At 43.0% G+C, this 27,841-nt stretch overlaps 1 protein-coding gene across 2 annotated transcripts in view; it reads left to right on the top strand.

Moving 5' to 3' along the window:
* The first annotated feature begins 2,801 nt into the window (after positions 1-2,801).
* Positions 2,802-27,841, top strand: part of Notch2 (notch receptor 2) — a 149,562-nt gene continuing 124,522 nt past the window's right edge. For both annotated transcript variants that reach the window (XM_070007531.1, XM_070007530.1), the window contains exon 1: positions 2,802-3,132. In XM_070007531.1, coding sequence (XP_069863632.1) covers positions 3,060-3,132 — 73 coding nt within the window. In that variant the 5' untranslated portion in view covers positions 2,802-3,059. The remainder of the gene's footprint in view (positions 3,133-27,841) is intronic.

Genomic DNA, 27,841 nt, shown 5'->3' with positions numbered 1-27,841 from the left:
ACTACTTAAGCCACAGCACCACTTCCTGCCTTTTCTGTGTATGTGGTACTGAGGAATGGAACCCAGGGCTTCATGCATATTAGGCAAGCACTCTACCACTAAGCCACATTCTCAGCTCAAAGGCTACATACTCTTGCTTGGCTTGTTTATGTGAATGTCTGGCTTTTTAATGGTTAATTGGAGAGAAGAGTCTCTTGAACGGCAATGCCTGGGCTGGCTTTAAACTTCAGTCCTCAGATCTCAGCCTCCAGAATAGCTAGGCTTGTAGGCGTGAGTCACAGGTGCCTAGTTGCTACTCAAGTTTTAGCCATCAACTAGTCTGGCTTCTGATAAGGATCTAGGAAGAAGATGTGTACGGTGGAATTTAGGCTAAATCTGAGAAGGGGCCAATTGCAAGAGTGTAACTGCACTCTGCTAATCCGTTAGGCCACACCTAACTTTCCTTAAGGCAAGACAACAGCCAACTCAATTCCCCCTGGCAACTCCACTGATAGCTGGCCTACTTATCTTCTCTATCAAACCTCCTTTTCCTTCAGTTTTAAATCCTATATCTGGAAACAGCATCATTATGCCTCAAGGTCCTGGCGGCTGTCTTTTTCCAGGCAGGACTAGTTCAGGAGCTGTGCCTCTCTCTCCTGCACTCCCACAGCTCTTGCTGAAATTCTTACCTTCTGCTTCGGGGTCATATGCTGATTTCTGTAGTCTGTATGTCTCTCTGCCAGGCACTCTCTGTGCCTGGATTAGGTTACAATAAATGTGATTTGGGAGGGCACAGAAAAGGTGGAACAAAGTGTGAACAAACACAACAGGAGTACTCACTAGACATACATCTTTTAGGTGGGGATGGGAGAGAAAAACTAGGAGAGTGCTAGGGAAGGGGAGACATGGTTCAGAAAGAATTGTACTCATGACCCGACTCATGCAACTGTAACCCCTCTACAATAATAAATATACATATATATGATACATATATATATATATGCTAGATATACATACATATATATATATATATGCAAAAGAAATGTGAAAGGTAAGTGCTGTACTTAAAATCCTAGCTAATCAGGAGGCTGAGGATCATGGTTGGAGGCCAGCCCAAGCAGGAATGTCCATGAGACTCTTATCTCCAATGAACCAGTGAAAAGTCAGAAGTGGAAGTATGGCTCAAATGGTAGATCACCAGTCTCTTGGATGTGTCTGTCTGGGCTGGCATCCATTTTCAGATCTCAGACTTCTGGGTATCTAGGATTATAGGAGTGAGCCACCAGAGTCCAGCTGAATATACTTTAATAGTGACAAATGTGATCTCTACAAGTGAATTATAACATTTCAATATAGCAACTCAGGAAGAGCTATCTTTAATGAGTCAAGATTGGAACTGGTAACAGTCCAGCAATAAACCTGGTGCCATTGATCTTGATTACATGATTTTTGAAAACTTTCTTAAACTTTCTACTACATTCAGTATAGCACTTGCTTATCTTGCGTGCTGATTAGATCCTAGCCTTGTACTCACACTCACTTGCATTGGTTGTAATGATGCATTCTCCTTTAACATTTGTTGTGCATTTGACACTGGGTGAAGAAGGCTAAGGTCCTTTCTTATACTTTATCTAGTTGGGCAGAATCAAACAGTCCTGTGTGAAAAGTAGCATTGGGGTGAGATAAAGAAGTACAGTGGAGAGGACTATTAGGGTTGAGAATTCGCTACAGTGTTGGCAAAGCCTTTTTAGGACTGAAGGATGCATCATGACTGGAAGTTCATCAAGAGGAAGAGAGAAGGGAATCCTTAGAGTCACTGTATGCCCAGAGAACAGAAGGTACAGAGTCTGAAATGGAAGACTTGTTTTCTGCAACCGATTTCTTTTTACTATCCTCTTGTTTTCAACTTGTATCCTTATTGATATATACTTTCAATTACTGCATTAAATTTCATTTTACTTTGTTATTTTGTGCCAGTAGTGGGACTTGAACTCAGGACCTGCAACTTTAACTTGGCCTTTTTTTCCTCCTTCTCTCAAGGCTGGTTCTCGACCACTTCAGCTTACACCTCCACGTCTAGATTTTTGTTTTGGTTGGTTTTACTGGCTAATTGGAGATAAGAGTCTTACAAGATTCTTTTTTTGGTCCGGGCTGGCTTTGGACTGTGTTCTTCAGATCTCAGACTCCTGAGTAGGGAGCCTGAGCCTCCTGTCCCTGACACAGTTCATTTTTACAAATATTGCATACATTATTCGTGATTCCTCTGCCCCTTTTTACTAAGCGAACTGACAAATGAATGAATGAATGAATGAATGAATGAATGAATGGTGACAGGGGTTGAAATGCAGCCAGGCGCCTCTGCCCCCATTTCCTTCTCTGACAGCCCCGGGGTCTCCTCTCCGCATTCCTCCAGAGAGCAGGGGAGCAAGGGCCGGCGGGTGCGTGGGGGGCAGGAGGTCCACCCCTCAGTGCCAGGTCACCGTCCGGTCGACCCCGGGGTCCGATGCTCGGAGCCCCCTCCCCCGCCCGCGCCCCCTCCCCCCGCCCCGAGATGCTCGGCGCAGCCGACGCTCTCTCGGCGCTGACCCGGCTCCGCGCGTGGGGGAGAACGAAGGGAGGACCACGGGAGGACCACGCAGTAGATCCCTCCGCGCGGAGCCCGGCCGGCGCTTCTTCCTGCGGGAAACCCCTGGGTGCCCCAGGCGCGAGGCCGGGCTGTGGCGGCCAGGGGGCGTGGCCTCGCGGTGGGAGGACGGCCGCGGCAGGGGGCGTGGCCTCGCGGTGGGAGGAGGCGGCAGGGGCGGAAGGACACACGAGGCTGAGTCGCTGCACCGCGAAGAAAGTTTCAGCCAAACTTCGGGCGGCGGCTGAGGCGGTGCCGGGGAGCGGCTGACTCGTGGGTTTGGGGCGCCGCCGACGCATTCAAACTCGAGCTGCGGAACGTAGCGCGTGGCCGTGAGCTGTAGCACCCGGAGGAGGAGCGGACAGAGCGGGAGGGTTGGGGGGACCCCGGGTTGGGACCCCCCTCCTCATGTGGATCTGCCCCGGCGGCGGCGGCGGCGGCGGCGGCGATCGAGAAGATGCCCGCGCTGCGCCCCGCTCCGCTGTGGGCGCTGCTGGCGCTGTGTCTGTGCCGCGCCGACCCCGCGCGTGGTGAGTGTCGGGCCGGGGTGTGTGGGGGGGCTCCGTCCCCTCGCTTCGCCCGGCTCCCGCTCGCTTCGCCGCGGCCACCTGAGGCGACCATTCGGCCGCCCGCGGTCCTCGGTCCGCCGCCCGCGCCGAGTGTGTGTGGGGCCCGGGTCGCGGCGGGCCTCCCCCCGCCCCCCGCTCCGGGCTGCCCGCCGCTCCTGCGCGCTCCGCCCCGGCCCCCCGAGCGAGGCCGCGCCGCGCGCCTCTGGCGGTCGCCGCCTTTGGGGGGGGGGAGACATAGGCGGCGGGGGCCCCGGGGTCCCGCGTGGGCGGGGTCGGAGCGGGGGGAATCGGCTGGGAGATCGGGAGGGCTGAGGGCCGGCGTGGAGGGGACGTTGGGGGGGGGCCCAGCTCCGCAGCCAAGCCACGCGCGGCCGTGCCCGAGGAAGCGGGCGGGTGGTGCGGCTCGCTGGGTTTGGTCGGGCAGGGGCTGGGGTCCTGACACCCCCCCCTCCCGGGGCCGGAGGGGGGTCCCGAGGAGTCCGTGGGTGTGTGAGGAGAGAGTCGGGCGTGGGGCCCGCGGCTTCGGGAGGTGGAGGCAGGGGCGGGTGGGGGAACTGGTGTGGCCGCTTGCTGGGCCAGCCACATGATTGAAAACATCTCGACTGCTGTTATTCTTTCCGAGGCGCGGAGCCGGGCTGCTGTTCCAGGCTGTGTCCAGACCCAGGAATGTGGTGTGACGATCACCAACTCCTCCGACCTGGCGGCAGCTTTTTTTTTTTTTGGCTGCTCTTTTGGCATGGATGGGGGTGGGGCTGGGCCCTGCGAGGAAAAGTAGATCTGTGGATTCCGAAGGTTTGCTTTAGAAAGCTCTCTTTATGGTTAGAGAGCCCCCAGGATCTGTGTAACACGTTGGAAGCAAGTTAAGGAAATCGAATCACGAATCATGATTTACCCACTCCATCCACACTTGTAGAGTCTAGGTGTCCCCTCCCCCCCCCCCCCATGTTTAGTGGAAAGAGCTTACTTGGGTTTTGGGAGCTCTGCTCTGTAATCCTGGATTCAAAACTTGCTATATGAACCCACCAATAAAATGCGTGGGTTAATTAGTAGGATAAATTGTAGAATGTATATTAAGTCCATGGCACTTTTCAAAAGGTGTTCAGAAAGTTTTTTCAGAGAAGTGGCTGTGTGTTAGTTATTCTTTCGGAACCCTGAGCTTCCAGTGGAATTGTGTCTTCTGCATGTTGGTTGAATTGAAAGGTGCCCCTTTTTTGCAGGAAGATGTTACTTTTACAAAAACAGAAAAGTGAAAAAAAAACTAGTACATCAATCTCAGCTCTTTCCCAAGAAAATGAGCGTCAGAAAAATATGGTCTTTGTTCACTGTTAATAGGCAGCTGGCTTGACAATCACAGATGTTTAAATGGGAACTGGGTTATTTATCACCTGAAAACAGTACTGATTTGTTCAGTACCAGCCACATACTTCTTGGAAAGTTCAACTTTTATATACTGCTAGGTTCCTAACAATTTCAGTCAGAAGTGGGTCAAGAAGCAGTGTCTTGATGAAGCAAAATTGCCTTTTCTGAAATACTTAATAAAAACATATGGTATTTTTGCCTTTTTTTTAGTTTAACAAGTTAAAGTTGTTTTATTTAGCAAATTAGTTTCCATGACCCATAGTTTTCTCACGAGGACTAAAATCTTAAAACTATTTTAGAGGATTGTAGGAAATAATAAACATGTTTCTAAGGTTATTTGCTAAAAGTGTTAAGACTAGTGTGAGAAACAGGATGACTAGCAAGGAGGACTTCCTTCATTGTCAGTGTCCAGAGCATGGAACTTCTTCATACTTAGGCTCTGCTGATGGACTGCTACTGCTGAACAGCTTTCAAGGGAATCAGGCTGAGTGGCTAAGGACAGGATTTACATATGTCAATTCTTAAACAGATATTCTAAGCTATTGTAATAGAAGAGATTAAAAAGCCTGTTTCTTGGTACAAATTTTGTATCTTCCCAGAGTCCAGAGTGAATCCTCTTCATTTATTATGATTGTGTTTTGCCTAGGTACCAATTATAACACACCCTACCAAACTTTTGAATGTTACTGTGCTTGACTTGTGGCCAACTGTTAATTTAAACGTCACCAAGTTTCTAAGGCAAAAAGCCGTCACCCATCTGTCTGGCTTTCTAAACAGGTATCCAGGACCACCCTGTGTTCCTTGTTTTCCTTTGCTTTGTAATGGGAAGTTTCTTTCTATTTTCGCTGTGTCCCATATTATCTCTCTACAGAATTCTTCTATTTACACACACACACACACACACACACACACACACACACACACACACACACAGTTGTTTTTAGGTGGAGAGAATTCTTCTATTTACACACACACACACACACACACACACACACACACACACACACACACACACACACACACACACACACACACACACAGTTGTTTTTAGGTGGAGATAAAATTTTCCCTAAAACTGGTCCCTTTTTCTTTCTGTATTGTTTATTCTCTTTTTGGAGGGATTTGAAGAGTAATTATTTGTAGTCTCCTTTTTCCCCCTATGTTTTGATTAAAAAAAATTTTAGTCATTTCTTGCTGGCAACCCTGTTTCCATACTGTGGCTTCTGAAGGTTTCTTAGGTCAAAGAGGATCAAAGTTTGGTTTGCCCGAATTGTCTTTGCTGACTTCAGGACCTTTAAAGAATGTCTAAATTCGCTGGATATGCTCTAATGCTTCAGAGAAACCTTATAATACATTTTAAAAATATCACGCCCACAGAAATTCTGTTTTGCCCACACGATTTGCATTGATTGAGTTCCCACTCTCTGCTGCCATTCCTAGCGATTCTGTTCCCTAGTCCCTCAGTGGTAGAACCAATGTGTTCTGGCTGCATCAGAGTCATCGGAGTGACCCTGGGCACTCAGCACCCGGGGATTCTGATAGAGTGGGCTGGGGCATCTGTATTTTTAAAAAAAGTTTATAAGTGATTTTCATACAGCAATCTCTTTCGAATTCCAAGTTAATTCCATTTATCTGCCTTCAGGTGATATATGGGACTATTACTTGTAGATTTTAATAATTTCCATAATGAACTAGCCATTCTGGCATTTAGTTCTTAAGTAATTTAGAAATGGCTAAAATATAAGCTATAGAATATAATGTCATTTTGTTCATCTGGTCAGTGTGTCTCTGTCATCCCTTTAGAAGGGCTTTTGATATGACCTATTTTATATTTTTCCTGTCCTTTTCAAACTCTTCTCCTCCTGGCTTCATTTTCTCTGTAAATTACTTGAAACCAAAAGATTTTCATTCTTACTCTACTTTTTTTCTTTGTCACTCTTATTTTGGAAAGACCAGAATTCTCCTCTAGGTCTGTTACTAATTGGCATGGTTCCCATGTACAATAGGTCCCGTTTCCAGCCTCCATTTTCTCATGTACTTTGGCTAAGGTCACAGCCCATTAGAGTTGAGACTAGAGTTTCTTGTCTGTGGTCCTCAGGTTCACGGCCTCGTCTGGTCTCCACACTGCTTCCATACAAATGAGCTCATGTACCTAAAACAGAACATCCTCAAGTATGTATTGTTAATGTGTACTTGAGGAAACCAATTGTCTCTTTTCATTTATATATTTGTCCTAATACTCCTGTACCTGGCATATTGCTTTGGCATCTGGTAATCGCTTTACATATTTGTTAAGTTGAACTATTACTTTTAGTCATTTTCTTATTCTGGACTACTATAGTACTCCTGAACAGTTTTTAAATAGTAACTGCAATTTATTTCTTACCTTTCGTTTTGGGGAAAAACCAATTTTTCCCCTTCCCCAGATGTTTTATTTAAGCTTGTCATTTTGACTTGTTGAGTTTTCTCTGCCCTCCCTCCCTCCCTCCCTCCCTCCCTCCCTCCCTCCCTTCCTTCCTTCCTTCCTCTTCCTCTCTCTTACTTCCTTCTGCTATTTGTAAAGGTCACTTTGACTTTGGAATCTGACTTCAAAGCCCTGGTATCCACCCCCTGCCTTCACTTTGCTGCTGCTTCCTGTACCATAGGCCAACAATTTAATTTTTTTCAGTTACCTTAGTATAATTTAGTCATTTTTGGAATAGTGGTTTCTTTTATCTCAATGGCAACTAGGTTTATGTTTTGATGATCTTTTTGAAATTTCTTATCTTAAGCTGGATATTACAAACTTGATGTAGGCTAAGAGATCTAGGCAATGCACTTGAGATAGTCACATGGTGTGTGAGATTTCTCTGCAACAAGACATTGTTGTTTTGTTTTGTTTTGCCAGTCCTGGGGCTTGAACTCAGGGTCTGCGCACTGTCCCTGAGCCTCTTTGTGCTCAAGGCTAGCACTGTACCAATTGAGCCACAGTGCCACTTTCAGCTTTTTTGAGTCGTTTATTGGAGATGAGAGTCTCACAGGGACTTTTCTGCCTGGGCTCGCTATGAACTGGGCTGGCTTTAAACCGTAATTCTCTTTTTTTGGGGGGAGTAGGGGGGGGTCCGGTCGTGGGGCCTGGGCGCTGTCCCTCGTTCAGCTCAAGGCTAGCGCTCTACCACTTGAGCCACAGCGCCACTTCCAGCTTTTTTCTTTTTGCTTATGTGGTGCTGAGGAATTGAACCCAGGGCCTCAGGCATGCAAGACAAGCGCTCTACCACTGAGCCAACTTCCCAGCCCCTAAACCCTAATTCTCAGATCTCAGCCTCCTGAGTAACTAGGATTACAGGCCTGAGCCACTGGCACCTGACAAGATCTCCCTTTGTAACTGAGACTGTCCTTAAGCACAGGATTCACTTTCCTCAGCCTCTTTAGTGCTGGGATTATAGGCATGTGCCACTCACTATGCCTGGCTTTATACTGTTCTTTTTTATTTTTTTAATGTTTATTTATTTATTTAGGGTCTGGTCATGGGGCCTGAACTCTGGGCCTGGGCACTGTCCCTCAGCTCTTCAGCTCAAGGCTAGCACTCTACCACTTGAGCCATAGCACCACTTCCGGCTTTTTTTTTTCCTGCTTATGTGGTGCTGAGGAATTGAACCCAGGGCCTCATGCATGCAAGGCAAGTGCTCTAGCACTGAGCCACCCTGCCAGCCCCCTTTTCTTTTTTATTACTTAATGAATGATTGAAACTTTTCACTTTGTAGTCTCATGGAGTGGCAAGGAGCTTTTAAAATTCAGCAGGTCATGAATGGCTCATTCCTGCATTTTAAGCCACTCAGGAAGTTGAGATCTGAGGATCACAGTTTGAAGCCAGTGAGGACAGGAAAATCTGTGAGACTCTTATTGCTAGTAAATCACTAAAAAGCCAGAAGTGGAGCTCTGACTCTATTGGTAGATTGCCAACTTTGAATGGAAATGCCCTGAATTCAAGCCCCAGTACCTGTGTGCATGCACATACACACACACACACACACACACACACACACACACACACACACACACACACACACACACACACACGACTGATGTTTGTGTAACGTTGCTCTTTGGCAGAAGTGTTTTTTCCCCATAAAAGTGCCACCTGAGGTGCCAGGATGGCTGGGACTTGCACTGTCGTTTTAGTGTCCAGTAAGGAAAGCTTGCTTCATCCCTTGTGAATGCTGCTTGCTTTGAAGTCATCTGTTTTGTTCACTCAAGAACGCACACAAGAATGCAGGCCTGATGGCAGAGATGATCCTCAGATGGATTGCTATGAAAAGATGCAAAGTCCCTCATTTCATCCAGTCCTGCTTTTGGGGGATTGGGTGATTGCAGCGGATAGAATGAAGACGAAGGACTCTAAGGCCCCTGAGAACAGAACAAAACTGTCTGTTGGAACCCAGGATAATTTTTACAAAGACACTTGATATTACTGTCTTTGGGACAAGGAAGGTGGCTTCAGATGTGAAAGTTTTGCTTCTAGGCTTAGTCTGGACAAACTCTTCGTGTTCCCTGGTAGGAGTGTGCTTTCTGTTAATCTGCCCCCTCCACCCTCTTCTAGAGGGCAATTTTAGCTGTGTGTTGAAAATATTTTGTAGTCTTAAAAGAAGAGGGAAAACAAAACCATATGCTGGTGGCTCATGCCTGTAATACTAGCTGCTTGGGAGACTGAGATTTGAGGATCTCAAAGCTAGTCTAGGCAGATAAATCTGAGAGACTATTATCGCCTATTAAGCCAGCAAAAGCCAGAAGTGGAGGTGTGACTCAAGTGGTAGAGCACTAGTCTTGAGTGAAGAAGCTGAGAGCACCAGGACCCTGAGTTCAAGCTTTCCCCCCAAAACACATACATACGCATTAAAAAAAAATAGACTGGGTGCTGGTGGATCACACCTATACTCCTTGCTACTCAGGAGGCTGAGAGCTGAGGATCGAGGTTCAAAGCCAGCTTGGGCAGGAAAGTCCATGTGACTCTTCTTTCCAGTTAGCCATCAGCAAGCTAGAAGTGGCACTGTGGCTCAAGTGGTAGAGTACTAGCCTTGAGGAAAAAGAAGCTTAGGGACAGTGCCCAGGTCTTGAGTTCAAGCCCCGGACTGGCAAAAACAACAACAAACCAAACCAAAACATATATAAAAAGAATGAAACTAAGAAAGCAAGTCCAAATGTTAAGAGTCATGTGAGCAAAGACACACATTAACGTATTGGTTAATTGGTTATGTAAATAAGTACAGTTTTACATAATTCTCTGATGGGATTCCTAACTATTGGTTGTCAGATTGATCATCTTTGCTCTGCCATCTTCCTGGTGGGCAGGGATTGTGGTATGCTGGCACATTTAATGTGTGCTTCTTATGTCAGAGGGAGGCAGGGTATTCTGATTTTGAGGTGGATGGGAAACATTGGGCAATTGGAAGGTGTGATTCTGCCAACAAGAGCTGACGTCATCTTGGTGACAAGACAGATGGGCACATAGGAATACGAAGAAGACATTTATCACTTACCTTCACTCTTTAGAGCATTTCCCCACAGTCTGGGTAACCAGGAGCTGTAGAATTTTGGGGAGTAGTGAACTCAAGGTCCTGACACCACCAGAGAACGGCAACCCTGGCTCACCCTTCTGGGCTTCTCTACTGTTAGGCACTTTCAGCCATTTTCCTCTTTTTCTGTTGTAATTTAGAAGTAGCAAAACTTGACTTGGGGAGGGGGGGGGGTGGAACAACAACAAAGACTGCTTTGTCCCGTAGAGGTATAAATACAAATTTGGCAAATGTATGGTGTTTATTGCTGAGATATGGCCAGGCAGAGAGCTGTGTCCTCAGTCCTGGATGGCAGGAGGATCTAGGACAAGTTAAGGTGGAACCATGTTCTTTGGAAGACCCAGTTTTCCGTGGCAGGGCTGAGGAAACTCCACATGCAGGAGGCAATGACTGAATATAGGACAGACACACCCAGAGTAGTTGCCTGGTGGCATTGATTAATCACACTTCTGTACTTGCCTTGGCAAAACCCTGTCCTACCAGCTTTTCAAATGCTTGTGCATTACCAGATATGATTGAACAAGCTCTTGGGTGTCCTGATACCATCCCTTGCCCTGGTTGAATGGCCGGCCAATTACCATGGCCGTTGGTGGTGCCTTTGGTCTTCCTGTCAGGAAATAGAGGCCTGGGTCTGTTCTCCCATTGAACTGAAGCATACATAGGCAAACCCTGGAGGCTTATCCAGGGCAGTTTCTAGTCTCCAAATTGGTTCCTTTTGCCACTTATTGGCAGACAAGCAGTAACTCTGGGCTCTTTAGTTGATCAGCCAGATACCATGCCAAGATGGACTCATTTGCCACACAAAGACAGGTTGGGTCTGTGGTGTTGCAGAACCTGTTTCTGGGTTAAGAGTAGTTCTCCCACCCATATATGTTTATTTGTATGAAGTCTTGTGAAGTAAGGAAAACATGGTAGTATTTTGATTGGAGTCAGATTTTTTTCCTTAATAATATGTCTTCATTTAACAAATAGCATCCCTTTAAAATATAACTTTACTGACTGAATAAGGTGTTGAGCAAGAAGTTGTGGTTACATTCTAAAGTATACTGCCTTGTTTGAAGGCAGGAGTAATTTTTTTTTATTAGCTTACATTAGTGATACAGAGAGGGAATTCATTGTTATATTTTCACACATGTTTACAGTATGTATCAATTGACCTCACCCCTCACAGGTGCATTTAAAAATTGGTGGTGGTGCCAGGCACCGGTGGTTCACGCCTGTAATCCTAGCTACTCAGGAGGCTGAGATCTGAGGATCGTGGTTCAAAGCCAGCCCAGGCAGAAAAGTCTGTGAAACTATCTCCAACAAACCACCAGAAAACCAGAAGTGGCGCTGTAGCTCAAGTGGTAGAGCCTTAGCCTTGAGCTGAAGAGCTGAGGGACAGCACTCAGGCCCAGAGTTCAAGCCCCTCGACTGACCAAAAAAAAAAAAAAAAAAAATTGGTGGTGGTGGTAGTGCTTACTCCTCCTGCAACCTCTTCCTCCTGCCTCTTCTTCCTTCTTTCCCTCCTCCTCCATTTTCCCTTCCTCCTCTTTTTTCTTTTCATCTTTCTTCTGCCAGTAGTAGAGCTTGAACTCAGGGCCTGGGCACTGTCCCTAAGTTTTTTTTGATCAATGCTAGGGCTCTATCACTTCTGGCTTTTTTTGGTGGTTAATTGGAAATTAGAGTCTCACTGACTTTCCTGCTTGGGCTGCCTTTGAACCTTAATCTGTAGATCTCAGCCTCCTGAATAGCCTCCCTCACCTGGCTACTTCCTGCATTTTGGTGGTTAATTGGAGTTAAGAGTCTCAGTCTTTCCTGCCTAGGCTTCAGACATGATCCTCAGATCTCGACCTCCTGAGTAGCCAGGATTACAGGTGTGAGGCAAAGTGCCTGTAGTTACTTTTTTCCCCTCCCTTCAGATGTGTTTGTTTAGAAAGTGTCAGATCTGATTGAAGTTTGAGGAAATATATATTTTTATTATTAGTTTCTATGTGCTTTCCTTTGATATGAATGTCTATTCATTTGCTAGCTCTGTTAATTGGATACATTAAGGTTTTTTACTTTATTACAACATTTAAAACACTTTCCTAGTCTTTATGAGAATTTTTAAACAAGAGTATGCTATGAGTTATGTAAGTCTGTCATTTTATTACTATTTGAAGCCAAACAATTTAGTTAGAGTGACTCAGCTACCTTATACTTTCTAAGACATTTAAGAAAAATAGTTGTCACTAAAAACAAACATTGTAACAGTTCCAGGTAGGTTTATATAGCAACAGAATTATTTCTTGTGTTTACACATAATTAATTCTTTATGCCTTGCTGACTTTCTCTGGCATCTTTACAAGATTTTTTTAAATGTGTATGAGACTGAAAAACTAGTGTTTGCAAAAAATCTAGAAAAGTATATGAAAAATATAGTCATACACCTGTTAGTATTTTTGAATATATATATATTTTTCTACCCTGAGATTTTAAAAAAGTCATTAATTTACATACAGTTTTCTTCTCATTATTTTTGATGTTTATAAATATTTTTTCATATTTTAAGTTTTTTTCAAAAATGAAATTTAATGGTTAAATTATATATGATACATATTATATATTATTGATAATCATATTATATATCTATCCCATCTGGGGGCTTGAATTTAGGGCCTGGGCATTGTTCCTGAGCATCTTTTGCTCAAGTCTAGTGCTCTACCACTTGAGCCACAGCACTACTTCTATCCTTTTCTGAGTAGTTTATTGGAGATAAGAGTCTCATGGACTTTCCTGTCCAGGCTGGCTTCAAACTGTGATCCTCAGATCTCATCTTCCTGAGTAGCTAGAATTTCAAGTGTGAGCCACCAGTGACCTGTGATTAAAATAATATTCTAATTAATAGATTTACCTTGTTTTTGACCATTCTCCTTTGGTTGCACATTTGGTTGTTTCTAGATTCCCCCTCTCCCATGTAAATGTTTTTTATCTTCATACAGAAAGGAATTTCCCTCTTTAGGGTTTTCCCAATAAGCTAGATTTCCAGAAGAGAAATGACTAAATCAATAGAGTGATGTTTAAAAGCCGGGAAAAAATATTTTAAGACAAAACAAAATGGGAAAACATAAAATTAATGTCTTTGATAAATTCCATCAGCTCCAACCCAAACAGCATTTTAACACATTCCTGGTAGGTTCTGCCCCTCCCCCCGTATTAGTTTAATTGAGATTTTTTTTTGTTGGTTGTGGGGCTTGAACTCTGGGCTTGGGCCCTGTCCTTGTGCTCATCAGCTCAAGGTAAGTGCTCTACCGCTTGAGCCGGAGCGCCATTTCTGGTTTTCTAGTGGTTTATTGGAGATAAGAGTCTCACGGACTTTCCTGCCCGGGCTGGCTTTGAACAGAGATCCTCAGATCTCAGCCTCCTGAGTAGTTAGGATTACAGGCGTGAGCCACCGGCGCCCGGCCAAAAATAATTTTTAAAAGTACAAAAAGTAATTGTGTTAAAATCTCCTGTTAAAATCTCAATTAGCCGGGCGCCGGTGGCTCACGCCTGTAATCCTAGCTACTTAGGAAGCTGGGATCTGAGGATCACGGTTCAAAGCCAGCCCGGGCAGGAAAGTCTGTGAGACTTTTATCTCCAATGAGCTGAAGAGTGCAGGGACAGTGCCCAGGCCCAGAGTTCAAGCCCTACAACTGACCAAAAAAAAAAAAAAAGAAAAAAAAAGAAAAAATATTTTTGGTGTTGGTTTTGTGGCTTGAACTCAGGGCCTTGCTGCTGAGGCTTTTTGCTCAGGCTGGTGCTCTGCTGCTTTGAACTACAACTGCACTTCTGGCTTTTTGGTTAATTGGAAATAAGAGTATAACTTCCTTCTTTGCCCAGGCTGTTTTGAACCGTGATCCTCAGATCTCACCTTCCTGAATTCAAGCCCCAGGACTGGCACCAAAAAGAGAGAGAGAGAGAGAGAGAAAGAGAGAGAGAAGAGAGAGAGAGAGAGAGAGAGAGAGAGAGAGAGAGAGAGAGAGAGAGAGAGAGAGAGAGAGAGAGAGAGAGAGAGAGAGAAAGCATAGTTTCACAGGGTGCATATTCTTTTGCCTTAAGGTTATACTATACTTAGCTTTAAACTGAAATCTAGCCTTAATTTCTGGTTTCCATATTGTCATAATGCTGTAGTGAACAGAGCACACTTGTTCATAAATCTTAGTGGAAATATTTATTTTCTAGTACAAACTCCCAGAAGTTTAATTATTTTATACACATTACCATATTCCTTTTTGTTTACTTTGCTCAAATATACTTCCATGAGGTGAATGAGAGCTGGCCAGTGACCCAGCTATTGGTATCAACTATTTGATAAGTGGTAAAAGTACCTTCAGTTCAGTTTGCTTTGATTACAGTAATACTGCCTTGAGCAAAAAGCAGCTCAGGTACAGTGCCCAGGCCCTGACTTCAAGTCTCAACTGGCAAAAAAAAAAAAAATCCTATCTATCATAAAGCAATTTGCTGTTTGTTATATATATCCAGGAAATATACATTTACTTTAAAATTGAACAAAAAAGATGTTGGAGGAAAACTGAATTTTGGAGCCAAATTTATGATTTTGGTTGGATGAGAAGTAATCTGCTACTGTCTTTTTTCTTGGATAGGCAATATTTATTGTGTGTGCCAGTTCTGGGGCTTGAACCCAGGGCCTGGGTGCTGTCCCTGAGATTTTGTGCTCAAAGCTAGTGCTTCATTACTTGAACCATAGCTCTGCCTCTGCCTTTTTTTTCCGGGTGGATGGGGGAGTTCATTGGAGGTTAAGAGTCTTGTGGACTTTCTTTCCTGAGCTGGCTTTGAACCTCAGTCCTCAGATCTCAATCTCCCGAGTAGCTAGGATTATAGGTGTGAGCAACTGGTGCCAAGATTCTTTTTTTGAAGCATATAACAATCTGTTGCTGATACTGATACTTTGTCTGGCATCACTGCTGAATTTGGTATTTTGACCTAATTGATAAGCCTGGACCATGGTCTAGCCAGTCAGTTGAGTCAGACAACAGGTTGACTATGATTCTCTCCCCCTTCCCTCATCAAATCGATTAGTTGTGGGGCCCAGCTCTCTGCGCAGCCTGTTGTTTTGGCACCCCACTGACACCACCTGTTTCTTCCATTTCTCCCTCCAGCCTCCTCTGCCCTCTGCAGTGTGTGCGCTGTGGGTGGAGATCAGTGTTGTTGCTGATGAATGAAGCAATAAAGAAAAATAGATTGCTTTTTTTTTTCACCAAGCTCTGTGTTCTTAAGGCTCCCACTGCTTGTGACATTGAGTGCTTGAGCTGAAGCCTTGCACGTCTCAAGTGTTTGGTTCAGAGTAATTTCAGGCAATATGAATGCTTTCTTAAGTACCACTGGAATTTGCTGCGCTGGTTGTTTGCCAGCTATTCCCATATTTAGCATGAATAAACCTGGGAAATGAGACATTTCTGACCAGCCAAAGAAGGAAACCTCTCTGAAGGACTGCAAGGTTTTTTTTTTTTTTTTTTTTTTTTGTCAGTTGTGGGGCTTGAACTCTGGGCCTGGGCGCTGTCCCTGAACTCTTTAGCCCAAGGCTAGCGTAATACCACTTGTGCCACAGTGCCACTTCTGGTTTTCTGGTGGTTAATTGGAGATAAGAATCTTAGGGATGTTCCTGCCTGGACTGGCTTTGGACCAAGATTCTCAGATCTCAGCCTCCTAAGTAGCTACGATTATAGGCGTGAGCCACCAGCCCAGAGCAAGTTTTTTTTTTTTTTTTAATGAAATAGTTAAGAGAAGACCAGCCAGCTGAAGACTAGCTTGTCGTGAGTATGACAGTGCTAGAGCTTGAACTCAGGATCTGGGTGCTGTCATATAGCTTTTTCTTTTTTCTCCTCACTTACAGCATATGTTAGTTAATTGCATATAAGAGTCACATGGACTTTCCTGTCTGGGGTGGCTTTGAAATGCCATCCTCAGATCTTCATATCTTTTGTTTGTTTGTTTTTTGGGTCTGGTCATGGATTCTGAACTCTGGGCCTGGGCGCTGTCCCTCAGCTCTTCAGCTCAAGGCTAGCGCTTTACCACTTGAGCCACAGCGCCACTTCCGACTTTTTTCTTTTTTGCTTATGTGGTGCTGAGGAATTGAACCCAGGGCCTCATGCATGCAAGGCAAGCGCTCTATCACTGAGCCACCTTCCCAGCCCCAGATCTTTATATCTTAGCCTCCTAACTAGCTAAGATTATGGGAATGAGCCAGCCAGCTCCCAACCCCATTCTCCACAGTTGAATTATGAATGGGAAAAGAGATACAATAGTGAATTTCTTTCTCACCCTAAAGTCTGGTACTGTTTCTGGGAGGAAGAGATTGCTTATTTTCTATTGTGCATCAAAAGGTCTCAACTGTACCTGAAGCTGCTTCAAAGTCCAGGCTGGTGGGGATTTAGTTTCAACTCTCTTTTTGAATTCTTTTTAGATTTTTGGCCTTGTCCTGGTCTGAATTTATTTTGGCCCAGCCTTGGTTTCCATCCTACTTCTGGAACCATCAGCCTTCCTGCTGGGCTTAACATTTGTCTGCTTCAACTTTTCCATTTTAAAGATCCAGACAGTATTTGGAAGGCTCTAATACGCACAATTAATGTGAAAATTATTATTTTTGTAAAATAAGCAACTATCCTGAGTATAGCTTCCTGTAGTTTATAGAACAAAAACTTGGTTGGAAAGGGAAACTGTGAGGGAGCTAGATGATTGATTTACCAATGTCTATCCCTAAATAATAAATGACAGAACTGGGACTTAAACTTGTGGCTGGATTTTCTTCTATGTCACCCCTTTTTTTTCTTTTAAGAAAGTTGTTGAACTTTTACTACCTGGCATTCTGTTAGGAGCTTACGTATCATATTCCCTCATTTAATTCACGCAACTATCCTTGGGTGGTAGACCAAGTACTTATCTGGATTGCCCACAGAGTGTAAGTTCATTGACCTTTGGGTGTTGGAGAGAGTCATCCATTAGAGGGGTATAGTCTGGATCCTTATCTCTCAGATTTCATAGTTATTTGTGTACAACAACCTTATGAAATAGGGAAATAGGAAAACAGAGGCTTGTATCATGCTCAGGATTATGCATTTTGTGACGTAGTTGAGATTCAGACCTGTCCCCATAATCCTTGCTCATTCTACTTCATTGCAGACATGTGCTTTGTATAACATGAATAACTAAAAAAAACTAACTTCTCAAAGTTTCTTCTTGAAAAGCCAACCTGCTAGGAACCTTTTATGTCTTCAGAATAAGAAGTGGTTGGCAGGACTGGGAAGGTAGCTCAGTGGTAGAGCGCTTGCCTTGCATGCTTGAGGCCCTGGGTTCTATTCCTCAGCACCACATAAGCAGAAAAAAAAAAAGCCAGAAGTGGCATTGTGGCTCAAGTGGTAGAGTGCTAGCCTTGAGCTGAAGAGCTGAGGGACAGCGCCCAGGCCCAGAGTTCAGGCCCCACGACCAGACCCCCCCCCCAAAAAAAAAAAAAAAAAGTGGTTGGTTGATGCACTGATGATCTTTGCCTTCTCACTGTTGATGTATTGACTACCTAGACACACAAACAGAATTTAGAAAAGGAGCTCCCATGAAAGGTGAATGTGTTAAAATTGGCTACAGAGATGAGCTCTTGTAAGGAATGTTCTTGTAGCACTGGTCTAGACTCCCTTAGGCTCTGCTTGGGGTCATTCTTGTTTCTGTTTATAGAGACTTCTCTTTGAGAAGGAATGTCAGCTTTTGGAAAAAGGTTAGGATACTTATTAGTCTTGATATAAACTTATTAGTCCTGTTTCTAAAGCTTTCTAGGCCTCAGTGTCAATATTCATAACATGAGGATAACAATGTAATTGTTGAGATTGTTATGAAGATTAAAATAATAAGTTTTAGATTCACCAGGTGGTGTCTGGCACATAGTAAATGTGTGTAAGTACTTAGTGGTGTCTTATATCACATTGTGGACCAATCTTTATTTTTGTGTGTGTGGGATGTGTGCATGTGTGTAGGGTATTCATGAGTATGTACATGTGTGTGTGTGTGGTTTTTTTTTTTGGGTCTGGTAATGGGGCCTGAACTCTGGGCCTGGGCACTGTCCCTCAGCTCTTCAGCTCAAGGCTAGCACTCTACCACTTGAGCCACAGCACCACTTCCGGGTTTTTTCTTTTTGCTTATGTGGTGCTGAGGAATCGAACCCAGGACCTCAGGCATGCAAGGCAAGCGCTCTACCACTGAGCCACCTTCCCAGCCCCCATGTGTGTTATTTCTGGGGCTTTAACTCATGTCCTTGAGCTCTCTCTCAGCTTTTCCTGCTCATGGATGGTGTCATAACCACTTGACTCATGCCTCCAGTTCTAGCTTTTTACTGGTTAATTGAAGATAAAAGTCACACACATTTGTTTCAAACCTAGATCCTCAGATCTCAGCCTCTTGAGTAGCTAGGATGACAGGGGTGAGCCACCAGCTGATGACTTGGTCCTTTCTTTAATGGAAAGCAGATGAATGTTGAGGGCCTTTGGTGAGGACATAGGACCTTTACCTTTGCAACATGAAGAGTGTAGTCACTGGTGTCCTGTGAGTTGGAAAATACTGTATTTGTGTATATTCCCTTAATGGACTATATTTGTGTATGTTCCCTTAATGGGATATATTTCCAAATCTGGAGCAATTTTCCCAGCCCTTGTTTTTTTTGGATGTTGTGTTTAGTAATATGATTTTTCTGAGGTGCAGCTTTGAGAACAGTGTCAGGTCCAATACTTTTGTTCTCAGATTTCCTGTGATGTGACAACTGTCATCACATAGCATCTAGTGTCACATGAGAAATACGAGTATAGGCCAAAGGACCTGATGTCTTAATTACCGTAAGGCAGCTGATTAGTTATCTGACATTCTGAAATAATAAAGTTATCCCCTCATCTCTCATTACAACCTCAGGGGCTCCTGGAATTTGGGGATCTCAGACTGGGGACCCTCTCTTCCCAACTGATCCATCCTTATTTTAAAAGAAGGAAGCCAAGACCTACATAAACAGTGATGGACCAAAGGGTCTAGAGCCAGGTTACGGTCATTGTCAGAATCTGTGCTTTGAGTTTTGGTCAAGTGATTTTTCTTCTGGGCTCACTACTCCAATGACGAATCAGTAATGTTGACCCCTGGCTTTTGAGGTCTGGAAAGGGTTTGTGTCAGAGCCAAACGGTGGTGAAGGATTAGCAGGGTTTGGAGGAGGGCAGAGGTGTGGCCATATTGAAAATGTCACTGGCGGCAGAGAGAATATTGCCTCTGAGCTCCTTCCTGTCCTTCAGACCTCTTGTTATAAGTTAAGAAAACCCAGCAGGTCTGGTGTCATTAGTGATTCAGAAATGGATTGGCCAGGCCTGGTGGAGTTGCTTTCTCAGAAAAAGGCTCTATATTTTCACATTTGTTTCCCATGACAGCTTGCTTATCTCAAGTTTTGGCAGCCTTGAACAAATGGTTGTCAGGTTTTGTGCTTTGTTTTGTTTTAAGACAGAGTTCCAACTTCTATTTTTCAGATTTTGTAAGCTGTCCTCTACCTACCACTCCTTTTGCTCCCTCTGTAATTATTTCTAAGGCTTTGTTTTTCTATTGTGGAAGCACGAAAAAAGATTTCCTTTTACAGTCCAAGATATTTATAATTATATGTCAGTACAGTTTACAGAAAATTTAAGTGGGACATGTTATCTCAGATATACCTAAAACACGTGAAATATTTTTCTTCTGTTTGAATTTTCCAAAAAAGTAGCTGAAGCTGCTTACTGTAAAGGAGGGGTATATACTGAGCATGGAGAATGTGAATTAGAGATATGTGATTGATACTGTGGAGTGAATGAGGGTGTTCACGTTACTCTGTTAACAGAGTGAACCACATGGACAAAAATCTGTTTTCACAAAGCAACTATGGGTACCAATAACTTCCACATCCTGGGGTTTGTCATGTGACATGTAATACATGTTTGAGAAGATAGGATTTTTAGTTTTTTGTTTTTTAACTTTTAGGGTGGCTATTATTTCTGTTTACAGAAGAGTGGAACTGGCCAACTAGTGGAATTGGCCCCAACTTGAAACTAGAATCATTCTTGCCCAACTCCAAAGCTAACACACTGAGCCACAATAAAGTATATATATTCTGTCTAGTGGAATGCAGCAGTCCCACAGATAACGTGATATTTATTTTATTTTATTTTAGTACTGGTACTGGGGCTTGAACTCAGGAGGACCTTATAATTTTTTTTTAAGCTTTTTTACTCAAGGCTCATGCTGTGCCACTTCAGCCATACTTCCACTTCTGGCTTTTTAGTGGTTAGTTAAGTCACACCAAGTTAATCAATAAACTTTAAATTACTAGACAATGGTGATTGTAATCTGAGATAAGAGTCTCATGGACTTTTCTGACTTAGCTGGCTTTGAACTGTGATCCTTAGATCTCAGCCTCCTGAGTGGCTAGAATTGCAGGTGTAAGTTCACTAGCACCCAGAGATAATGTGATTTGGGATTTAATAATATTTTGTGTACTAAAATGGACTTGTTTTCATTCTTCTATGCAGTATCTTAACTTTGAATGAACACTTACATGGGAATTTAAGTTTTAAACTTCCATTTAAAAAAGTCTAGTTCCGCCGGGCGCTGGTGGCTCACGCCTGTAATCCTAGCTACTCAGGAGGCTGAGATCTGAGGATCGCGGTTCAAAGCCAGCCCGGGCAGGAGAGACCGTGAGACTACTATCTCCAATAAACCACCAGAAAACCGGAAGTGGCGCTGTAGCTCAAGTGGTAGAGCCTTAGCCTTGAGCTGAAGAGCTGAGGGACAGCGCCCAGGCCCAGAGTTCAAGCCCCACGGCCGACAAAAAAAAAAAGTCTAGTTCTCTCTAAATTTTGTGTAGCTAGGAAGAATAGATTTATCATTGTTGCAATCCAAAGAAGGTTGCCCTGTTATTTCTTGACCCCAAAATAAATTTTTCAGTAGATTAAGACCAGGAATGGATGTGTAGTTTTTTGTTTTAATAAGAAAAAATTGAAAAAGGTTGAAAAGTGGTAGTCCAGAGTTGTATTTATGCACAGAAATAGTTTGTGGCAGCATTTTTAATTACAAATAGCTTTCTCTGGACTGTGCATTTGTATTCTCATTGTACTGCAAGGGATGTGGAGAGAACCTATAAAATGATTGGAATGCTTCGGCCTCTGAGCAAGGCACGGAGCCAATTACCAAACTACCCAATACTGACTTAGCCTGGAATTAAATATGGGCACCGTTTCTACACATATCATTATAGAATTTAAAAAAGGCACTATTTTTTTTGCTGTAAAGATATAATACAGTGGGGTTACAGTTACATGAGTAAGGTAATGAGTACATTTCCTATTGAGCATTGTTACCCCCTCCTTTGTTTTTCCCCTACTATCCTTCCCTCCCCCAAAAAGGGGCACTTTTGCTCATTCTTTTTTTCTATGAACTTTTTCCTCATTACTGTCTTCTTTGTTACTGAAAACTGGTGGACATCTGTACTAATATGTAAGAGAATTATGTTTGACAGCAATAGATAATCCCAGATGGTTTCTTCTGTTTTGAAATACACTCCATTCCCCCCACACTCAGATGTGTGAGTCCTTCTAAACATGCCTGTCTTTTCCCCTAGTGTTTGGTTGAATGATAAGAGAGAGAATGATAAGGAACATTAAAGATGATAAAAAATAAACGACAGTGTTGGTATTTATTTTACTCATCTTTCAGAATGCCTTTTAGATTTCCTTCCCTACTGTGTTTTGCCTTTTTAAAAAAATATCAATACTGGGGTTGAACTCAGAGCTTGGTGCTGTCCCTTAGCTTTTATAGGGTTTTCCCTCTCAAGGGTAGAACTCTACAACTTGAGCCACACCTCGACTTCTGGGTTTTTGCTGGTTAATTGGAGATAAGAGTCTTACAGATTTCTGCCTGATCTGGCTTTGAACCATGCTCCTCAGATCTTAGTCTCCTGGGTAGCTGGATTACAGGAGTGAGCCACCAGTGCCTGGCTACATTTTGATTTTTACTTTGGCCTCGCTGCTGAGTTTTGGATCCAGGTAGACTTGGCTCTGATTCTTGCCGGCAGAGAGTATTGGACAAGCCACTAAACATCTCTCAAGTCCTAGTTCTTTCATTTATGTAATGGAATAATAATAATGTCTAAGTGATAAGATTGTTTGCAAAGGCTGGAAATAGTATATTTAATTGTGCTTGCTTGATTGTAGGCACAAAATAGGTATGCAGGTGTGAGGCCTTCAAACGTTAAGCTTTATTAATCTCATAGTCACTCCCCTTTGGAAGAACTAGTCTGGGAATTCTTGTCTTTGGGCCTCTTTGTTTCAGTTGTTTTAGTGACTGCCTTTAAACTGTGCTCCATTGCCAAAGCAAGATTATGGATTACCTAAGGAACAGATTACAAGGCCCATTGTCTAGTAATTTGAAGTTTGTTGATTAACTTGGTGTGACTTAAAAGCTTTTCTAGCTTTTTTTGTCGGTTCATAGCTTGTACACTTTTAGTCTTATAAGTAGTTGATTCATAGAAAATAAATTTAGCATTACAAATAAAACCTGAAGAATACTTATTTGTATTATTATTATTGTTATTTCTATCCTTCACTTCATAGTGATCATGGAAATCAGATTTGAAATGTTGGAAGCAGTTGGCTTTTAGCGTTGAGAGAGCTTAACTAATTAGGCATGTGAAATGGCCTATATTGGATTTTTGAGCCAGAGAAGGGTAAGTGGGGGGTTGAGGAGATTATTGCTCCTGCTTATAATTCCTGAGCATAGCTGAGAACAGTGAGGAAATTGTTTTCTTTTTTTAAATTGTTGACATTAGTTACATTAGTGTAATGTAATTTCTGCATCATATATGGGCTGAGAAACAGGTCTTACAGTCTAGTGTATGTTATCTAATTTGAAGCCTGCCTTTGTTTATCATTTGGGCACTGGCTGTTGAGGATGTTCCTAGAATTTTGGACTAGGACTTTTTATAAGATAGTATTTTATGTTAATGCTTTGCAGTTTATAATCATCATTAGAGACTTGATTTTGTTTGAGCCCCAAATGGACTCTGCTGAGGAGGGAAGGTTAATTATTTAATTAATTAATTTTGTGCTGATTTTAGGACTTGAACTCAGGGCCTGGGTGCTGTCCCTGAGGTTTTTTGCTCAAGGCTAGCACTCTGCCACTTGAGTCACAGACCTATTTCCAACCTTTTTTTTTTTTTTTTAAATTGTTAATTGAAGATACAAGTTTCATGGACTTTCCTACCTAAGCTGGCTTTGAACCACAATCCTCAGATCTCAGTGTTCTGAGTAGCTAGGATTGCAGGCATGAACAACTGATGCCTGGTAAGTTATTTTTATAGTTGAGAATAATAATATTCAAATAACTTAAAGGAACTTTTCTAGATTGCGTGGTTAGTATTTGACAAAGCTAGACCTGGAACCTTGGTCTTGGGTGTTGGATAGGTCTTACTTAATTATACACACTGCCTCCTCCATAATGCCCTTAAATCTGTATTCTGTTCTCTGGTATGGAGAGATTCTCTTCTGTTTGATTAGCTCTTTCAGTTAGAGCTTGACAACATGAAGCAGAATTGAGGATTTTTTCCCCAGATAGATCAGTTAGCTTTCTTTTCGTTGGTCCTGTGGTTTGAACTCAGGGCCCTGCACTTGCTAGGCAAGGGCTCTCTCATGCTCCTAGCCTTTTATACTGTCACTCATTTTGAAAAGATTCTCTCTTTTTGTTGGGAGGGCCTGAGCCATGATTCTCATGTTTACATAATCTGTGTAGCAAGGATCACAAACATATACCACCACACCCAGCTTTTTATTAGTTGAGATAAGGTTTGGCAAACTTTTTGGCAGGGCTGGTTTTGAACCTCATTCCTCTTGATATCAGCTTCCCAAGGAGCTGAGATTATAGCTGTATCCAAAGTTATTCTGTGCTTGTGTTGTTACCCTGTTGTCCCTGTTACCTGATCAAGATTGATGATTCAAAGTAAAACAGGCAGGAGAATGTGGATGACTTTAACTAATCATAACTTTCATGTGTCTGATACCTAGTTTGTGATATTGTTCCTCAGCCATTCTTCCTTCTTTCCTTTTCTTTTTTCTTCTTTTCTCTCTCTGTGTGTGTGTGTGTGTGTGTGTGTGTGGCATGTGTGTGGCATGCGCGCGCACGCGCCCCAGCCAATACTGAAGCTTTTAAACTTGAAGCCTAGGCACTGTCCCTTAGCTTTTTCACTCAGGCTGGTGCTCTACCCACAGCTCTCTCTACTTCTGGCTTTTTTGTGGTTAATTGGAGATAAGAATCTTAGGGATTTTCTTGCCTGGGCTGGCTTTAAATGGTGACCCTCAAAATTCAGCCTCCTGAGTAGCTAGGATTACAGATGTGAACTATTGGTACCTGACTCATCAGCTGTTCTTCTTCTTCCTCCTCCTCCTTATCCTCCTCCTCCTCCTCTTCCTTCTTCTTCTTCTTTTTTTTTTTTTTTTTTTTTGCCAGTCCTGGCACTTGAACTCAGGGCCTGGGCACTGTTCCTGAGCTTCTCTTGCTCAAGGCTAGCACTCTAACACTTAAGCCACAGAGCCACTTCCGGCTTTTTCTGTGTATGTGGTACAGAGGAATTGAACCCAAGGCTTCATGCATGCTAGGCAAGCACTCTACCACTAAGCCACCTTCCCAGCCCATTGTCAGCCATTCTTAATGTGTATGCAGCCTCCAGTGACTGCTTCTTCAATGTTTCCCCAGTTTTCTCTAGAGCCTATAGCAGGGGCCTCCCCTTCTTGTAATTTGAAGTCACCCCAAAGCCATTCAGCATTTTTCTCTTAAATACTTAAAACTTTGAACGGTACACTTTGCTTGTGTGGATGGGTGTGTCCACACCTCACTGTCACTTAATGCAAGTGCACAAGCTGTTTCTTCTTTTAATCAAAATGAGGAAATAGAACATGTTTTGTTGTGGTGGTTGTGTTCCTGTACCCACAAGGAAATGTGTAGCCAGGCTTTGTGGGAACTGTAACTGATACATTTCAGGGAAGAAAATGTGTAATGGCTAAAGTTTTAACCCTGCCAGACTTTCAGGGGTAAAGAAAGAGAAATCAGCAAACTGCCACTGCATTTCAGGTTAGCAGCTAATTCCAAGGCTAATAAATAAGAGCCCTCGCCTGGTTTCTAGCCATTGCTACACGGAACTAAGCTTGAGCTTGCCTCTCCTCACCATGTACTTCATGGGTTGTGCCTTTTGTTCAGGGGAGCTTAGCAAATGTTCTTTCAGTTGTCTTCTGTGTGAGGAACTAGTTTGAAGGCTTGATGCCTACAATAACAAAATGCCCAGGCGACCATTTGACTTCCACAGCAGTCCATTTGGACATTTGGTCTTCCTGTGTATTCTAGCAACATTGGGCTGTGTTCCTCTCTCACCAGGGAATTTGGCCATGGTGTATGGTTAAGAGCTGAGATTCCCCATTCTCTGTTATGCCTAGGAGAGCTGCTTCTGACTATTCAAAATGCATTTTTTTCCCCATAGAAAATTGGGAATAGCCAAGCATAGTGGTATATGCCTGTAATCCCAGCAGTCAGGAAGCTAAGGTAGGTGAATTACAAATTTGGAGACAAGCCTGAGCTATATAAGGAGATTCTGTTTTTAAAAAAGCAGAGGAGGGGGGGATAAATTATATATACATTTTATTAGGGACAAGTTGATATTAATAGATTTGTTACATTCTTTGCAGTAAAAGAACATATATGGTTTAGGTACAGGTTTAAAATTTTTAATTAGAAAATTTGGGTATCTGAATTAAAAACTAAACATCCTTGACACAGAGAAAGAGGCTGAGAGAGAGGGAAAAAAAAACCCAGTGGACTTTGGAACTGTTTCTTTAAATTTTTTTTTTTTTTTTTTTTTATGGTAGTGCCTATTCTGAGTTGGCAGAGAATTACTGTCAGAATGCTGCACAGGTCTGAAGAGATTTAGGGAAGTTGTAACTAGCTTAATAACCATCTGTGGAGTGACATAGATTGACACACCCAATTACATAAGATTGGAGTCTGAGAACTGTGCGTGTGCGCTCATCCCATCGACATCTGCTCGTCATTATCAACAACAGTAATGGCTCAGCTATTTCTTTGGGGCCACATAAAAGATAGTGCACCCCTATCAAAGGCCACGTCAGACCTGACACAAACATAGAGCTTTCCTCATTTTGTACCCTAGGTTTTCTTTTGTGAGGTTTTGAAAGAATTCATTCTACTTCGTGTTTTTTGTCTTTTCTGTGTGTGTGTGTGTGTGTGTGTGTGTGTGTGTGTGTGTGTGTGTGTGTGTGTGTGTGTGTGTGTGTGTGTGTGTGTGTGTGTGTGTGTGTGTGTGTGTGTGTGTGTGTGTGTGTGTACACTAGTAGTGGGCCTGAACTCAGAGTCTTCCTCTTGTGCTAGGCTTTCTCTTCTCGATGCTGGTGCTCTATCACTTGAGCCACATCTCTTCTTCTGGCTTTTCGGTGGTTAATTGGAGATAAGAGTCTCACAAACTTTTCTGCCCAGGCTTCACATTGTGATTTTCAGAGCTCAGCCTCCTGAGTAGCTAGGATTACAGGAGTGTGTGAGCCACCAGTGCCCAACAGTTGTCTTCTTATAAATACCATGTTTTTCTAGTTCAAATTTTGCCCAAACAAGGTAGGGCCAGTGAACTGTGGGTCATTTTTTCTAAGTTTCTTGTCATTTGGGACCCTTTACTTGTATGACATAGTATGAAAGCATTCAGTGTCTTCTGTTTATACTTTCCTCAGACTGCTCTTAAACCACCTGTGGGCACTTTCTAATTAATTCATTTAGATTACGGAGTGGGAGGGAGAATCAGCTCATAGGAGTAGTTTGCATGCTGAGAAGATAATATGTAATGGTTTGTAAAGCATTTACAGGGCCAGGTGCTCATTTGTAGAGGTTGAGGCAAGGATCTCATGAGATCTTACATTGTTGCTGTACAAGTGCAAGGGTGAGTTAGAAGCAAAGCCAGGCCTCCTGTCTGTACCTGTGTGTATAATCCATCACAACTTTATTGGCAGAGATAATGGAATCTTGTTTTTAAAAAGTATCCCTGTCCTGCAAAATGTTAGAATACCTTTCCAAAGTGGAAATAACATATTTTCCTGCTTCTTGCTTAGAAACATCGTGTTTTCTTTAAATTTAGTTGTTTTTGATGGTACTATAGGGCTTCTGACTAAGATGGCTTTTGAAAAATTGGAATTTTATAGAAACTACTTTTCCATGACAAACTGTTAAAAAACAGGCTCAATTCAGTGATACAAATGTGTTCTTGAGCAAAATGTTGGCAATCTTAACTTTGAAGTTTTTACGTTTGGCTGCCTACTTTTTTTTTCCTTTGTGTTTGTTTTTGCAGTTGTGGGGTTGAAACTGAGGGCCTCACATTTGGTAGGCAGGTGTTCTACCAAAATCCTAGTCCTTTTTGCATTAGTTCATGTTTCACATAGGGTCTAGCCTTTCCCCAGGGCCTGCCCTCACTCAGATCCTCCTGTCTCTGCCTCCCGCCTAGTTAGGATTACAGGTTTATACCATGCTCAGCTTGACTTTTGAGTCAGGTCCTTGCTAACTTCCTGTTGTCTAGGCTGGCCTCAAGTTGTGATTCTCCTATCTTTCCTTCGAGTATCTGAGATTATAGGTGTGTACCACCCGGCCTGGCTTGGCTTGTCTGCCTTCTTTTTGAACTGTGTACCTATGTGCAAAATAAGTGCTTAAAAGGTCTT

The sequence above is a fragment of the Dipodomys merriami genome, unplaced genomic scaffold, assembly GCF_024711535.1.
Source record: "Dipodomys merriami isolate MVZ:Mamm:240054 unplaced genomic scaffold, mDipMer1.0.p SCAF_7, whole genome shotgun sequence".
In the NCBI taxonomy this organism is placed as follows: Eukaryota; Metazoa; Chordata; class Mammalia; order Rodentia; family Heteromyidae; genus Dipodomys; species Dipodomys merriami.
Note: the sequence above shows the minus strand (reverse complement) of the source record. Positions and strands in the feature narration are given on the sequence as shown.